General features: G+C 39.9%; 1 protein-coding gene across 7 annotated transcripts in view; it reads left to right on the top strand.

Moving 5' to 3' along the window:
* The window catches only part of LOC135233784 (two pore channel protein 1-like), a 134712-nt gene that overhangs the window by 77562 nt on the left and 40905 nt on the right, over positions 1-16245 (top strand). For all 7 annotated transcript variants that reach the window (XR_010323936.1, XM_064297665.1, XM_064297664.1 and 4 more), the window contains exon 13: positions 16150-16198. Coding sequence is in view for 6 of the 7 variants with exons in the window: in XM_064297665.1 (XP_064153735.1) it covers positions 16150-16198 (49 nt within the window). In the remaining variant the exon portion in view is untranslated. The remainder of the gene's footprint in view (positions 1-16149; positions 16199-16245) is intronic.

The raw sequence follows: 16245 nt of genomic DNA, 5'->3' as shown, positions 1-16245 counted from the left end.
TGTTTTTAGTACAATTTGGCTTGATTGACAATTCATTTATTCAGTAGGTGAGAGTATAAGCTTTCTAACGATGTATAACATGTCTGATTTTGCTTTTGGAATAGCGTTTTATCGGTCAGCGTAACTGAAAATTTTCTTATATGCCAGTGTCTGAATAAATAATACGGTAGGCTACTCTGCGAGCAGCACGCAGGTCGCGAGTTGATATTTTGTCTTTTGTTTCGTTTTTTCTCAATGTCCTATCTATTATTTCAAATGTGTATTATTATTCTATCTGTCTCTGAGGCGCTCTGAAATGTGCATTCTCTGCTTAACCTGAGCAATGGATTGGAATATGTGTCTGACATAGTGTTGCACGGTATACCGAAACTTCAGCACTTTTTCGGTACTTAAAAAAAAGAAACTTCGGTATTAGAATTTTCCGACATTCGGTAGTTTTGTGTCAAATGTATAAGCCAGGGAAATGTGTCTCACACATTACTGATTGAGAGGATGAAAGGTGTAAATTGTCAGAATCTTCACTCGATGGCAGTAGCAACTAAGGTTGTCAAGTGAGGTGACTTGCGCTTGTGCACACAGCTTGTTGATACAGCGCAAGCTTCGACTCAGTTCACTTCAGTAGCAATAGGTGTTCCAATTTGGAAATATTTTATTATAGATAGATGCTGTATTGTTATTAAAATATGCTGTTTTTAAATCTATTTAAAGGTGAAAGACCTTTTAAAGATTATTTAGTTTACAACTGTTTAATTTTTTTAATATATTTAATATATTTTTCTATTGTTTAGTGTTGTAACAGTATAGGCCTATGCTTATTAATATGTTGAAGAGGCTTCAACTTAAAGGTTGTTAATAAACCAGGTTGTTAATAAGCCATGAATTTGAAAATGAGGTCGTGAGATGAGATTGTTAGGTACCGAGTATCGAATCAGCATGGTTTAAGTTTCAAGTATCATTTCAGTATTGAGTATCGTGATACTAAACCTGGTATCAGTGTCAAAGTCAAAATTTTGGTATCGTGACAACACTAGTGTGACGCCTTTTTTAGTTGCGGCATAGTAGGTGGTAGGTGGGTTCCTATGGCCTCCCACTACTCAGGCACTACAAATCACCTATGTCGGCCAGATGGTAGCGCTATAACAAAGGGTCATGCTTTAAAGGCCATAACTCCCACACCAGACACCAGTCAGATCAACACAAAACTTCATTGACCTATGCATCTGAATGTGCTCTACAACTTTGCTATTGCGACCTATGCCTGCCATATTGTTTGCCTGCCATTTTGACTTTTTAGTACAGCACGGAAGTGCTGCAGCTCTACATACGCGCCGGGCCATCTAAGTGTTATGACATGCTATCTAAGTGTAAGTGAAGGCCTTTACGGCAAGCAGCTAGGAGACGTGCGTGGCGACGCAACCAAGTAATTCAACACCGTCTGGTCTAGTTTGAAAAACAGATTTTTTTCTACAGGGCTTTTTCAATTTTGGCTCAGTCAGCACCAAATCGGATACAGAGCCTCAGTGGAACAACCTACATAAACGCAATATAAATGGGCCCAATCGGATAAACGGTATGGCCACTGTCAACCGACGAACTTCGACAAAACGCGTTTCTTAGCACACAATTGCCCATAAGTCATCAATATTTCATACAATCATCATAATATTCAGTAGATATGTTGGGTGAAGGTATATGATCATGAGGACGAAACCATTTAAAAATCGCTCCATAGGAGGCGCAATAGTGCCAATGCTTGGACCCCTCCCAACGCCACTTGCGGCTTTAATTATTGTTGTTGTTATTACACATCAAGAGAGAATGTACCGCAAAATATTATTATTATTATTATTATTGTACAAGCATACCACAGTAAATGCAGTCATCAAACAATAGGCTAAAGTAATATGAATATCATGACATTTTGCTGTGCCTTGTTATAAACTTCCAATGCAGCAAACCATAAAGAATCAGTGAAGAGCATGGCTTGATTTAAGGTGATAAGCAACAAAGATATAATTTCAATACTGGAATTCCAGTTTCAGTATAGCTGTCAAACTCACATAACTAGAGTAAACGCAGAGTATTCCAGTTAATGTATTAATGCAAGAAATGTGAGTACTGGTTAAGAAAATTGTCTTTTTACTATGTACTGTTAATAGATGCAGCCTGCAAATATCCCAGGCCTATTGTTACTTTAGTGAGAGTAAAACCAACTCTGTGCCAGAGGAGATTTGTTACTTTCTTGTAAAATTGTACTTACTGTACTTTAGCAGAGAGAGTGGATGTAGATGGTCATTATTTTGTCAGTGTTTGTGGTTGAGTGTGCAGAGCCAGAAGATTCTTAACCTACCGATTGATCATGCAGAATAGTTTACAGTAGCTTAAGTGTTACTAGCATTATATCAGTTCCTCCTTCAAGGACGTGCACTTGTTGTTTTCTTAATGTTATCAACCAGTGTGGGCCTAGAAGTACTCCAACTTCGATCAAGTAGGCTAAATGTAATCTACAGGTCATGCTGTATCATGCAAGTAACAGGGAACTTTGTTATTATTATTATTATTATTAATAATAATAATAATAATAATAATAATAATAATATAAATAATAATAATAGGTCTATTATTATTTTTATTAATAATAATAATAATAATAATAATAATAATAATAATAATAATAATAATAATAATATTGTATAATAATAATAATGCCATTATCATCAGCACTTTTAGTATTAAAATTTAACATATATTCCCATACTGAAGCATTAATGTTTTGTAAATTTTCATAAATGGGCAAGCTGAATGGTCAAGTCTGTCTGGTTAATAAAAATATGAAACTGTAAATAAGAGCAATTTCACCATTGTATGATTAAACATTATTTTGTAGCATACTTTGAAATTGGCATTTACTTGACATGATATAGGCTTTACTTATCAGACAGGAGCATCTCAATTGTCATTTAATTAGTCACTGGTCATCTATTTATTTAATTACTTATTCATGCACAGTACAGGTGTGATGTTAAGCCACTTTGTTTTCTTAAGCAAATTGAGTAGGCTATAGCTTGCTCGCTGGTTTTATTTGTTTTGTAGCTATAAAGTCGGTCTGGATCTTCATTGTGTGGCCTTTTTTTCTCCATATTTAGGTTAACGTTTAATGCCTTATTAAAAAAAAAGATTTCCCCTATTGTATTGTCTGCCCATACATATCACTCAGAGCTTTGTGATGTACACTCACGAAAAGTTGGAATATAACTTTATTTGAATGTTTAATATTGTCTCTCAACTATTATCTGTCCATCACATGCTCTCATAAGTTCATATAAAATACATACATAGCACCCATACATTAACCATATGGTCTTTGAGTGAACTGTATTGTGCCATAAGCAGAATACTTTAATTAGGATGGCAGGTATGCCACCCAGGCAAGTTACACCTTAGTGGGCCATCCCCCATACCTATACAGCACTGAGAGATTGGCACTTTTCAGGGCTCCCCACAGACTCTCAGCCCTTAAAAACATGAATTTCTGTATCTGTACCCCATTTCAACAGACTGAATTCACAACTTCACACGTCCACACAATAAAGCCCCAAACTTAGGGAATTTAGAGTTTTCTCCATTTTCCTGCCTGATTGTATCACAAATGCTCCCAGCCGACTAATATGTCTCCCCATTGGACATTTAACGTAAATCAGCCAATAAAAACAATGGAACAACTCCTTCACTAGTGGCTCACTGGGTAATGCGTCTGCCTGTAAGTTTTGGATGCGTGCCAGCTCAGGTTTGAGCCTCCATCGGACTCATGAAGACCTCTCAGTCATTACATTGCCTTGCTGGGTAACTCAAAATAAAACATTTCAACTATTGCTTCTTCGTTATAACATTCGTAGCTCACTGGGTAACTGGCTCGTCTGTCAATAATTTTGGATGAGCGACACGCAGGGTTCACATCCCTCCTCGGACTCAAGATAACCTCTCGGTCATTATAATGCCTTGCTCGTTAACTACTAGTAAAACATTTCTACTGCTTTTGCATCTGTATAATCTTTGCAGTAAAGTAATTTATATTTCTGTGTTCATACAACTGCAAATTAAATATACCCACTCTTTACGCAATTCAGCATTTGGCATTTTCACCAAGTTTAACATCAGCTAGCTTGCTAACAAGATGACAGACCGACCATATAACAGTACAGATGGCTGTCTAATTCAACTGAATAAATAGGAATTGCCCTTCAGTTCGGTAAGTAACATTACTGGTCGTATAGAAACTCGCACAAGATACTGACTTCTTCACGACATTTAAAGCAAGATTCAAAGAACACCAGGTCAAGTTACTTGAAATTTATTTAGGAAACATTGGGTAGCATTGCTTTGGAATAGAGCTTGTTTAATTTGTCAGCTAAGATTGGCAAGTAATTTGGCACAATTTTTTTTGTTGTTGCCATTTTTCTCCCATTTTCTCCCCAATTTATATATATGTTATACTAATTCCCTGTGTGGACCAGCCACAGTCCTGGTTGATGCGCTATCCTCTGTCGGTCTGGGGATGGTTTAGACTGCCACATGCCTCCTCTGATACATGTGGAGTCACCAGCCGCTTCTTTTCACCTGACAGCTAGGAGTTTCACTGGGAGAGCATAACGCGTGCGGAGGTTCATGCTATCTCCCCCGGATCCCCTCCCCGCTGGACAGGCGCCCCAACCAACCAGTAGGAGTTGCTAATGCAGCGATCAGGACTCATACCCTCACCGGCTTCCCACCCGCGAACACTGCCAATTGTGTTCGTAGGAACGTCTGACCAAGCCAGAAGAACCGCTGCCGGGGATTGAACCCGGCTCTCTGCGGTGGTAGGCGAGTGCTTGTACATCTACACTACCCAGACGGCCATTTGGCACAGTTTTGATATCAATAATTTTAATGGCAGGCCTAGATGTGAATGAATGACTTTTAGACAGTGCTTTGCATGTGTGAGTAACTTGGCATTTTTGTATGTTGAAAACGTGTTTTTCATCAGAACAGATTCTATAATCCGAGTGCATTCTATTTTTGTACATGTATTCACATCGGCACAAAATATACCAAGGTTACTTTTTGTATTTACCGTGCTGTGATAATGTGTATGGGCGGCATGGTGCGGCAGTGAGTAGCTATATTGCCTCACAGGTTTGAATCCAGCCTGGGCCTTTCTGTGTGGAGTTTGCATGTTCTTCCCATGTCTGTGTGGGTTTCCTCCGGGTACTTTGGTTTCCTCCCACAGTCCAAAGAAATGCCGGCAGGTTATTTGGAGACTCTAAATTGCCCATAGGTATGACTGTGTGAGTGAATGGTGAGTGCCCTGCGATAGATTGGCAGCCTGTCCAGGGTGTATTCCTGCCTCTTGCCCAGTGCACGCAGGGATAGGCTCCAGCACCCCGTGCCAGAATGAGCGGGTATAGATAATGGATGGAGAGATGGATGATTATGCGTGTAAAGAAACAAAAATTGTAATTTTATCATGCTCCCTTACATATTTCACAATAAATGGATGGAAATTCACAATTACTTACCAATATATGTTTTCATATATCCCACCTTTTGTCATAGTTTAACCAAATCAAATTCATTCCTTGTAAAATGTGATACAAAAGAAGCAATCTACTTCACAAGCCTGATGTATCCTACGTAGTGAGCTTGTGCATGTTTTATCGAAAGTAAGTTTGTTGTCGGAGCAAGAGCGAGTATAATGCTCGTTCTGGACAGCGAATGGGTAAGGTTTCTTTACAGTAACCTCCAGCAACACACATTTTCACCAATTTCAGATTCAGATTCTTTAATGACCACACAGCCAAGGCTGGTGGAATTTGTGAGCGGTACAGAATTGTAAAAACAGCAGGGTCCCAACATTTAACTCCAACATCACGATAATTTTTAATACAATACAACATGGGACATCCCAGACAATTTAACACAATACAGTATGAGACATAGACACAGAAGCATGACAGACAGCAGACAGGGGGACAGGTGATTAGCAGAGGGAGTTCAGAATTCTTGTGGCAGTGGGATAGAAACTGTTTTTGAAACGGGTTGTTTTTGTGGGCAATGTTCTATGGCACCTTCCTGAGGGTAACAACTGAAAGACGTGATGTGCTGGATGAGTGGGGTCGGAGATGATTTTCCTTGTCCTTTTCACGGTCTGCTTATGGTGGAGAGATTCTGTTGATGGGAGGGGCGTACCAATGATTTTTGATGACCTGTTGACGATGCGTTGTAGTTTATTCCGGGAGCGGCTGTCCAAACTGCTGTACCAGACTCTTAAGGATGAGGTGAGGATGCTTTCTATGATGGCAGAGTAGAAACGGGGCAGAAGATGCTTTCTCACTCAAATTCAGTCTGAGATTTTATGGCCTACCGCATAATCATGTGTAAAGGTCACAGGTTTAATTCCCTGGTAGGACACTGCTGTTGTACCCTTGAGCAAGATTTCTACTTTATCTGAATTTCTGCAGTATATAGCCAGCTGTATAAATGCTATGTAAATGCAATGTAAAAAATTGTGTAAGTCGCTCTAGATAAGAGCGTCTGCTAAATGCCTGTAATATAATGTAATGTAATGGGCATCCTGCATTGATGATGATGTAATTAGCAGGAAAAAACGCAAAATCCCCTAAGTTTGGGGCTTTATTGTGTGTGGACGTGTGAAGTTTGTGAATTCTATCTGTTTGCATGTGGTCAGAAGGTACAGAAGTTAATGTTCTTAAGGGCTGTGAGTCTGTGGTCATTATGGATATTTCTGTAGGAAACCCTGAAACGTGCCAAACTCTCAGGTGTATAGGTATGGGGAATACTGCCCCACCAAACCGTAACTTGGCTGGATGGTATACTTGTCATCCCAATAGTTATGTATATCGTGTTAGGGAGCAGTAGAACTACATGTAATGGAACTACTAACTTAATTAAATTTCCCTCTGGCATGTGGTAGAAAAATTATCAGAAACAATTAGCTTTCAAGTAGCATGGTAGTGTGGACAAAGCTATGTTTTGCCTCTGCAAAAGCAAGACCAGCTTTGAAAAATGAATTTAAATGGTAAACATTTTTAAATAAATAAAATAAAAAATAGACACATGGTCTGTGCAACTGTCTGGAGTTGGCATGTGGAACATACTCTCTGGCCACTTCAATCCAATCCAAGCAATCCGCTTGGATTGGAAGTCGAAGTCTGCCACAGTTTTGTGGAGTCTGCAGTACCATGCAGCCTCTCATCATTCTTTTGGTTAGATTTTGTTAGTTAGCTGCCAAGTTTTTTTGTAAAACAAGCCACGTTTTGTTAGTTTTCCTGAACAAACTATGCCATTTGGGGAGTGTGATTCTCAGTGTGATTTAGGCTTATGTTTTAGATTTTAGCCAGTTGATTTAGCTTGGTGAGTTTGTGGCTTTGGATTCATGAACTGAGAAAGTGTCAGAAATGTGTCTGGTTTGCTGAACCTCTCAGAGAGTGCAATAACATCCTAAGTGCAATAACATCCACAGGGGTCCTGGGGGTTTTCATTCCAACCTCAATCCCAAGAATTTTAACAAGCTGTTAATTTTTCTTAATTAGGTGCTTTTCTATGAGTTAGCAAGCCAATGCTGAAAGTTTCATGCTCAGATCTTCCTTTTGCTACCACTTCTATGTTTTGTCAAGAGACCATTCTTTCTGCCACCAATTTGGCTCCGCCCACAAAATATGTTATCAAAGTTTACTAACACAAAAATGGCTTATTGTTTAAGCTGAATAATGAGTTTTACAATGGTAAAGTAAAAAATATATTCGGATGGATAGGTACCTGCTTATTTCTGGGTTTCCTTTCTTCCATGTGTGGCCAGATGCAAGATAAAACACACAAGCGTGCCATAATACTGAATGAGGTAATGCTTCAGAAACAGAATTGTGCTTTTGGATTGCGGATTTGTATTTATGGTCATGGTCCGCTTCAACCCTGTTCCTCCCCTGCCTATGCCTTGACGCTGCCTGTCCCTCCTGATATATCACTCGGCCCCTCTAAACTGCACTATACTGAACTAGAATTTTGTTGTCTATTCTTCCTGTTAGCTATTACCTCAACTGTAACATACCTAAACCGTGTCATTTGCTGTGATATAGATCCCTTATTGAATTGAATTGAATTCATAAATATCCATGTATAAATATGCAAGTACTGAGATGTTGTGGCAAGAGAGTATTGAAAAATGATTTATTAAAAACTGAAAACTGATTTATCTGCCATAATACTTGCGGTGCCAGTATTGGGGCCTGTAGCATTTGACTTGTTTTGCTTTAGTTTTGTTTTGTGAGTGTTTTTCTTTTTTTTTTTTGGTGTATGCTTTCACATGTGGCTTAAGATAAATTTTGCACGTTCTTTTAAAAACCAACATCGTGGATTGGCTCATTCACCCTTTTGACAGGCCCTTACGTTTTGGCATTGACTTATCGACTTGATACAGAAGTATCGGTTCTTGTGACATCCTTAATATGACTTTCAAACAGAAGGACATCCACCTTTTTTCCTCCATTGAAATGTTAACAAATGTTTATTACAGAGCTAAGCTTACAGTCAAAACATTTTGTCAGAGCTTTAAAATGCACAAGTACATAAATCTATAGCTCATCGTACGTATGTGGGGAGGGTCACTCATAGAAAACGGCTGTGGTAATCAGCTTCATGTCCCCCCTTTTTATTTTCTTGTACCTCCTTCTATATTTCAGACAATGGACATTCATGATAGCTCAGCCTGATATCCCATTTATGTGTTTTTATAGGATTATAATTCAATATAAAATGTTTTAAAAGTTGATTATTTTTGACATTTGTGATGTTTACTGTTTTGAAATGTGAATGTATTTTTGCTTTTATACAGATGTAAATCACTCTGTAATGAAAATAAAATCCAAAATATGAAGCTGACTTAATATGAAGCTGATTACCACAGCTGTTTTCGATAATGAGTACCCCACATAGGCATGATAATAGTTACAGTGGGCTCCAGAATTATTGGCACCCTTGATAAATATGCACAAACAATGCTAAAAAAAATGCTAAACAAAAAAATATAGTTATTGACATCAGCTTTATTTTCCAAAATGTGTAAACTAGTGTGCTTGATTAATGATTCATTAGAATCAACCAAAGTCTTAAATTTTTTAAATAAAAAAAATATTTCCCCAAAAACCAAGTTCCACAATTATTGGCACCCCTGGTTTAATACTTTGTGAAAACACCCCTGGCAAATACGACAGCCATGAGTCTTTTCCTATAATTTGTGAAAAGGTCAGAGAACACATTTGGAGGGATTTTTGACCATTGCTCCATGTAGAACTTTTCAGAATCATTAATATCTTTGGGTTTGCGCTTATGGACCCCCCCTCTTCAGTTCAGACCACAGGTTTTTGATGTAATTTAAGTCTGGAGTCTGAGATGGTCATTGGAAAACATGGATGTTGATTTCACTTAAGCATTTCTGTTTAGATTTTGATGTATGCTTGGAGTCATTGTCCTGCTGGACAATCTACCTATGACCAAGTCCTAGCTCCTTAGCAGAGACAACCAAATTTTCTGCCAGAATTTCCTGGTACTTTGTTGAATTCATTGTGCCATTGATCTAAAATAGTGCCCCGGGAACACTGCCAGCGAAACATCTCCAAGATATCAATGACCCACCTCCATATTTGACTATGGGTGTGAGGTGCATCTCCTGTATGCATGCTCTTTTGCCGCCAAACATGTCGATGGTGTGTATGGCCAAAACGTTCAATTTTGGTCTCATCTGACAGTAGCACTCTCTTCCAGTCATAATTCCAATGAGGTTTGGCAAGCTCCATATTCTTGGGTTTGTTTATTGTGCTCAGTAAGGGCTGTCTTCGTGCCACCCTTCCAAAGAGTTAGTTGGTATGGAGGTGCCATTTTATGTTTTTTTTTTAGACTTGTTGATTGCAAGAAACAAACCAATTTTTCTGCAATTCTTAAACAGTGATCCTTGGATTATTAATATCCTCCCTCGCCATTTTCCTCACCGTCCGTGGGGACACCATGCACTTGCTTCCTCTTCCTGGCAAATTTGCAACCATTCCATATTATTTACACCTTTTTATTATTGCCCTTACAGTGCTAAGTGGTATGTTTAACCGTTTATGTCTTTTTTTGTACCCATTACCAGACTTGTGACGATAAATTATCATCGGTCTCTTCTGAATTTACAGTTATTTGGCTTTTCCCATGCTGATGGATGACAAAGGGATTTTGTATGTTTGTTACCATTTTTATTCTCTAGTGAAACTGGAAGTGATGGAATGACACAATATAGTTCATTTAGACTGAGATGAACTAAATTAAGTAAAATTGTATTGCCAATTTCATTTTGTTTGATTTTACTTACAATAATTATTAAGGGTGCCAATAAAAAAAAAACTTTGAAGCATGAGAGTAAATGTATTCAAATAAAAGTATATAGTTCTCCCATATGTTTGAACATAACATATAGATTATTATCTGTGTCATTTATTATATGCAGCCTTTTTTCTTCATTTTTTTAAGGGTGCCATTAATTCTGGAGCCCACTGTATAAAGGCTTTGTGTATCTGTGGTTTTACATAATTTAAGTATATTTAAGGGCATTTTAGTTCATTTTAACTCAAATGAAGTACTGGTATATGTGTCAGTACTCCTAGAAGTATATTTAAAACAAATTTTAAGTGTATTAAAATGTGTTTCTTAGAAACTTTATTGCAACAGACGTTGTTGCAGTTTAGCATGTAAACACAGTTAAATATATTTAAGATATGTTTAAAAATTACTCAAATATAATTTAAATGCATTTAAGTTCCATTACATTATTCCAAAATAATGAATTTAAGTATATACATAAAAAATATGTTCCTCTATTATTATTTTAAAAATGTGTTTTTACTCAGGTTCTGTTCTTACTCTAATATTAAATTTTGTCTAAAGATCTGAAACCGTTCAGTATGTCCAATATGCAATAATGGAGGAATTCAGGAAGGGGAAAATACTTTTTCACAGCACTGTATACCTTTTAGAAGTACACTTAAGTGCATTTTTTTCACTTGGGAAAATAAATACATGGAACGTGTGGATTAAGGTATCTTTATGGTTTTATGAGTGCAGTGCTATTGTTCACAAAGTGCTCACAAGTTAGTTCATTCATACCCCTTTCCAAAATCTCTTTTGATGAATAAGCTTTGCATGGCTGCCTTTTTGCCAGTGGTGTGTAACTGCGAGTGTGAATGGGTGAATGATAATGAGGGGGGCATGGCTTTTACATTCAGGCATAGCTATCAAGCCCAGAGGGTGAGAGAGAGAAGAGGTTACTAATACACTGGAAGGCATATTCAGTACTCAGAATGTCTTAGCAGATATTGAGATAGAGGATAAAGAAGTACTGGATAAATTACATAAACTAATGGCAAAGATGGCGGGCCCTGGTGGCATATGCCCAAGGGTACTCAAGGAGTTAGATGAGATCATTTGGAGGCCTGGAAGCAAAGTAATGTAATACCAATATATAAAAAAGGGGGCCGTACTGATCCAGGAAACCACAGGCCTGTGAGTTTAAATTTCACTACATGTAAAATACAGGAATATATCATTAGAGACAAGTTAGAAGTGTTTCTTGAAAATAACATCAAAAATGGTTAGCCAGCATGGTTTTTGCAAGGGAAGGTCATGCCTGACAAACCTTCTGGTATTCTTTGCGAATGCTACCAAGTGTTTTGAATAACCCAAGGCTCATGGTATTATATACTTATATTTCCAAAAAGTATTTGATAAGATACCACATGAGCGACTTAACAAAATGGAGACAGTAGGAATTACAGGTATTTCAGACTGGATTTGGAACTGGCTACAGTGTAGAGCACAAAGAGTAGTAGGAGGGATATTATCTGAGCAGGAAACTGTGGATTACTTTAGGGGAGGAACAAAATTGGAATGATCTCAATTTGACGAAGACTTAGGAGTAATGGTTGATTGAAAGCCTTTCAGGTTCTAGACACGTTGCTGTAGCAGTAAAAAAAGGCTAACAAGATGCTGGGATATAGCCAAAAGTATTGATTATAAATCTATGGAAGTTGAATTCGGATGGCAGGTATGCCATCCTGCCAAGTTACGTCTTGGCGGGGCGTCATCCCCCATACCTATACAGCACCGAGAGTTTGGCACTTTTCTGCTTTTTCTACAGAAATAACTACATTGACCACAGTTCAATGCGTATGTTTACTAAAAGTCATGAATGGGGAGCCATATGCATTTTATGACTACAAATATATAGATTTTCTTAAAAAGTTAAAAAAGCTGACCGCTGAGGTGTTTCTACTGTTTAAGTGCTTAAACAAATGTCTACATTCATGTTAGCTAGCCCTGCTCTCCCACGACATACAAACTATTAAGTCTACAACACCTCATTAAAAACATTCACATTTAAAAACATGACAAACACTTTCTTAACTAACAGTAAATTACGTGGGAAAAAAAACGTTCATGCACAAGCTCTTTATTACATTTGAGTCACCCGTTGAACAACACAAAACACGAAATGTGACAGGTGCCGTCTTTTTTAACATCATCATCGGCGATCACTCGGGGTCGAGTATGACTGTCCTCCTTCAGGGTCCTTGTGGGTCTTCAGGTGGGCGAAGAGGCCGATCCTGGAACCACATATTTTGGTGCAGTGTTGGCTGGGGTGAGTGGTAGTAGTTGTGTGTGTAGTTGGGGCCTTTTTGATGGAAGCTCTCTCCTTTCTGAGTCTGCGCTTGTCTTGTGCAGCACAGCGGAGGTCGTTGTCATTTACAGACTATATTTCTCCAGGTCTCCCTGTTGGTTGCTGTGTCCTCCCAGGTGTTAAGGTCTATGTGGCACTTTTTGATGTTTGCTTTGATGTTATCCTTGTACCTTTTCTTCTGACCTCCTGGGGCACGTCGTCCTACAAGGAGCTGGGAGTATAGGACTTGTTTCGGCAGGCGCGAGTCAGGCATACGGATAACATGGCCAGTCCATCTGAGCTGGTGTTGGGCGATGGTGGCAGTGATGGTGGGGATGTTAGCCTCCTCCAGGAGGCTGGTGTTGGTGCGTCTGCCCTCCCAGCTGATTTTAAGGATTTTTCTGAGGCACCTCTGCTGTTGTGCCTCTAGCGCTTTCAGGTGCCTGCTGTACGTGGTCCAGGTTTCTGACTCATACATTAGGGTGGGCAGCACTACCGCTTTGTAGACCAGGACTTTAGTCCTGGCCTGGAGGTGGCGATTTTCAAAGACCCTTTTTCTCAATCTTGAGAATGCTCCGCTGGCACAGCTGAGGCGGTGGTGGATTTCTTTGTCAATATCAGCTTTGGAGGATAGAAGGCTGCCGAGGTAAAGACAGTGATCCACGTTTTCAAGTCTGGTGTTGTCAACGGATATAGCTGGGGGTAGAGCAGGAGTATTTCTCCCGGGTGGTGGCTGGTAGAGGATCTGAGTCTTTTTTATGTTAAGGGCCAGACCAAGTTGCTTGTATGCCTTGGCGAAAGCATCCAGAATGCACTGTAGGTCCTCCTCTGAAAGGGCCATGAGGGCATTGTCATTGGCATACTGCAGCTCTATGATGGATGTAGTGGTGGTTTTGCTTTTTGCCCTGAATCTGTTGATATTAAGAAGTTGTCAGTCTGTTCTGTATGTGATTCTTATAACCTGAGGCAGATTCTCACTCGTGAGGTGGAGGATGGCAGCAATGAATACAGAGAACAGGGTAGGCGCAATGACACAGCCCTGCTTAACTCCGGTGTCTACCCTGAAGGGTTCCGTTTCATCTCCATTGCCACTGAGTACTGTAGCTGAGGTGTTGTCATGCAGCAGTCTCAGTATTCGGATGAACTTGTTGGGGCAGCCAATTTTTGCCAGAACCAGCCAGAGGGCCTGACGGAGTCAAAGGCTTTGGTGAGGTCAATAAAGGCCGTGTATAGTGGTTGGTTTTGTTCTCTGCATTTTTCTTGGAGTTGGAGAACTGTGAAAATCATGTCCATGGTGCCCCTGTTTGGGCGAAATCCACTCTGTGATTCAGGAAGAATTTTATCTGACAGGGGAAGGAGTCTGTTGACCAGAAGCCGAGCTAGAGTTTTCCCAGTGGTGGACAGGAGGGAAATGCCACGGTAATCCCCGCAGTCTGCCTTGTCTCCCTTTTTAAAAATAGAGACAATTAGGGCATCTCTAAGTTGTGCAGGGATTACCTCTTTGTCCCATATTTTGAGGAGCAGTGCATGGATGTGGCTGAGGAGATCTGGTCCACCTGCCTTCAGGACCTCAGCTGAGATTCCATCAGGCCCGGCGGCCTTGTTATTCCTCATCTTCCTTATGGCATCTTGTACCTCTCTCAGGCTGGGTGGTGCTCCCATGTTCTCCATTGTTGGTTGCTGAGGGAGTTGGTCGAGAGTCTCCATCTCAGCAGTGGTGTCCCTGTTCAGTAGATCCTCATAGTGCTCTTTCCATCTGTTTTTGATTGACTCATCATCCTTCAGCAGTGTTAGCCCATCTTTGGTGCGAAGGGGGTTTAGACCATATACCGCTCTTATGGCATCAAAGAAACCTCTGGTGTCCCTAGAGTCTGCAAGCTGCTGGGTCTCCAGGGTCTTCTTCATCCACGATTGGTTCTTCATTTCCCTTACCCTGTATTGGACGACTGCTTTTGCTTTAGCATGGGCTGCTCTTTTACACTTGCAGTTGATGTCGTTCTGCCAGATGATGAAGGTTTGCCGCTTGGTTTCGATGAGTTGTTGGATTGCAGAGTTATTCTCATCGAACCAGTCTTGGTGTTTCCTAGTTTTATTGCCAAGGATGCTTTTGCTGAGGTCAGTGATGGTGGACTTGAGCATGCCCCAGTGTGTTTCAATATCTTCTGGATATTTCTTGGGCAGTTCAGCACTGAGAGCAGCCTGAAGCTGTTGTCGGGAGGTGGTGTCACCCAGCCGTTCGATGTTGAGCTTTGGCCGGCTCTGTCTTTTTTTCATCCTTCTTTTCCGCATGAGACGGATGGACATAGTGGAGCGAATGAGGCGGTGGTCTGTCCAGCAGTCATCTGCACTAGTCATCGCTTTGGTGTTGAGCACATCACAACGGTCTTTGGTGCGGACAATTACGTAGTCAATGAGGTGCCAGATTTTAGAACGAGGATGCATCCAGGATGTTTTGGATTTGTTCTTTTGGCGGAAAAGTGTGTTGGTGATGATTAGACTGTGTTCTGAGCATTTTGTTAGTAGTAGGATGCCATTGGAGTTTGTATTGCCAACTCCTTCTTTCCCGATTGTGTCTCTCCATAGGTTGTGGTTTTGTCCCACCCTGGCATTAAAATCTCCAAGCAGGATTAGCTTGTCTTCCTTGGGGACTTTGGTTAGAATATTATCCAGTTCAGCATAAAAGGTCTCCTTAACTTCATCCTGTGCATTGAGTGTTGGAGCATAAGCACTCACAACGGTGGCCTTTTGGTTGCATGCAAGCATCAGGCGTATGGTCATTAGGCGTTCATTTACGCCCACAGGGAGTTCGGAGAGGTGGCTGATGAGGCTGTTCTTAATGGCAAAACCCACACTATGGATCCTTGGCTCATCAGCTGGTTTTCCTTTCCAGAAGAAGGTGTATCCACCTTTCTCCTCCTTCAGCTGCCCTTCATCAGCTAGTCGGGTTTCAGAGAGTGCAGCGATGTCAATCCCAAATCTCCTTAGCTCCCTGGCGATTATAGCAGTTTGCCTTTTGGGTCGATCACTGGATTGATTGTCCATAAGGGTTCGCACGTTCTAGGCTCCAAAGTATAACTGTTTCTTTTTATTGCCGTCTTTTAAAAAATTTTTTTTATATGATTCAATAAGCAAACTTTCTATGTCATGGTTAGTACACTTTCTTCGTACAGCAGTCTGTGATCATGTCAAACCTATATGCCCATTCTGTAGATAACATTGTTTAAACTATTCAATTAAATAATGTGTGCTAATTTCTTTGTGTTAGATACTATCTAGTCTGTAGGTAATCAAAGCACTAGGTACAATTTAGTTAGGAAAATGGTGAGCTGAATGGGCTGTTCTAATCATTATGCTATGTTATATTAATATAGTCTCATTATAATTCACACTATGGTCTTATGTTTCAGCCTAACAGATTTTTATAAATTCTATGAAGTGATTGGCCTAAAATGGAAGGTAGGTACTTTTCTTCTTTTGTTTTTGGTTGTGTGCATGCATGTGTG

This window comes from Anguilla rostrata, chromosome 10, assembly GCF_018555375.3.
Source record: "Anguilla rostrata isolate EN2019 chromosome 10, ASM1855537v3, whole genome shotgun sequence".
Taxonomy (NCBI): Eukaryota; Metazoa; Chordata; class Actinopteri; order Anguilliformes; family Anguillidae; genus Anguilla; species Anguilla rostrata.
Note: the sequence above shows the minus strand (reverse complement) of the source record. Positions and strands in the feature narration are given on the sequence as shown.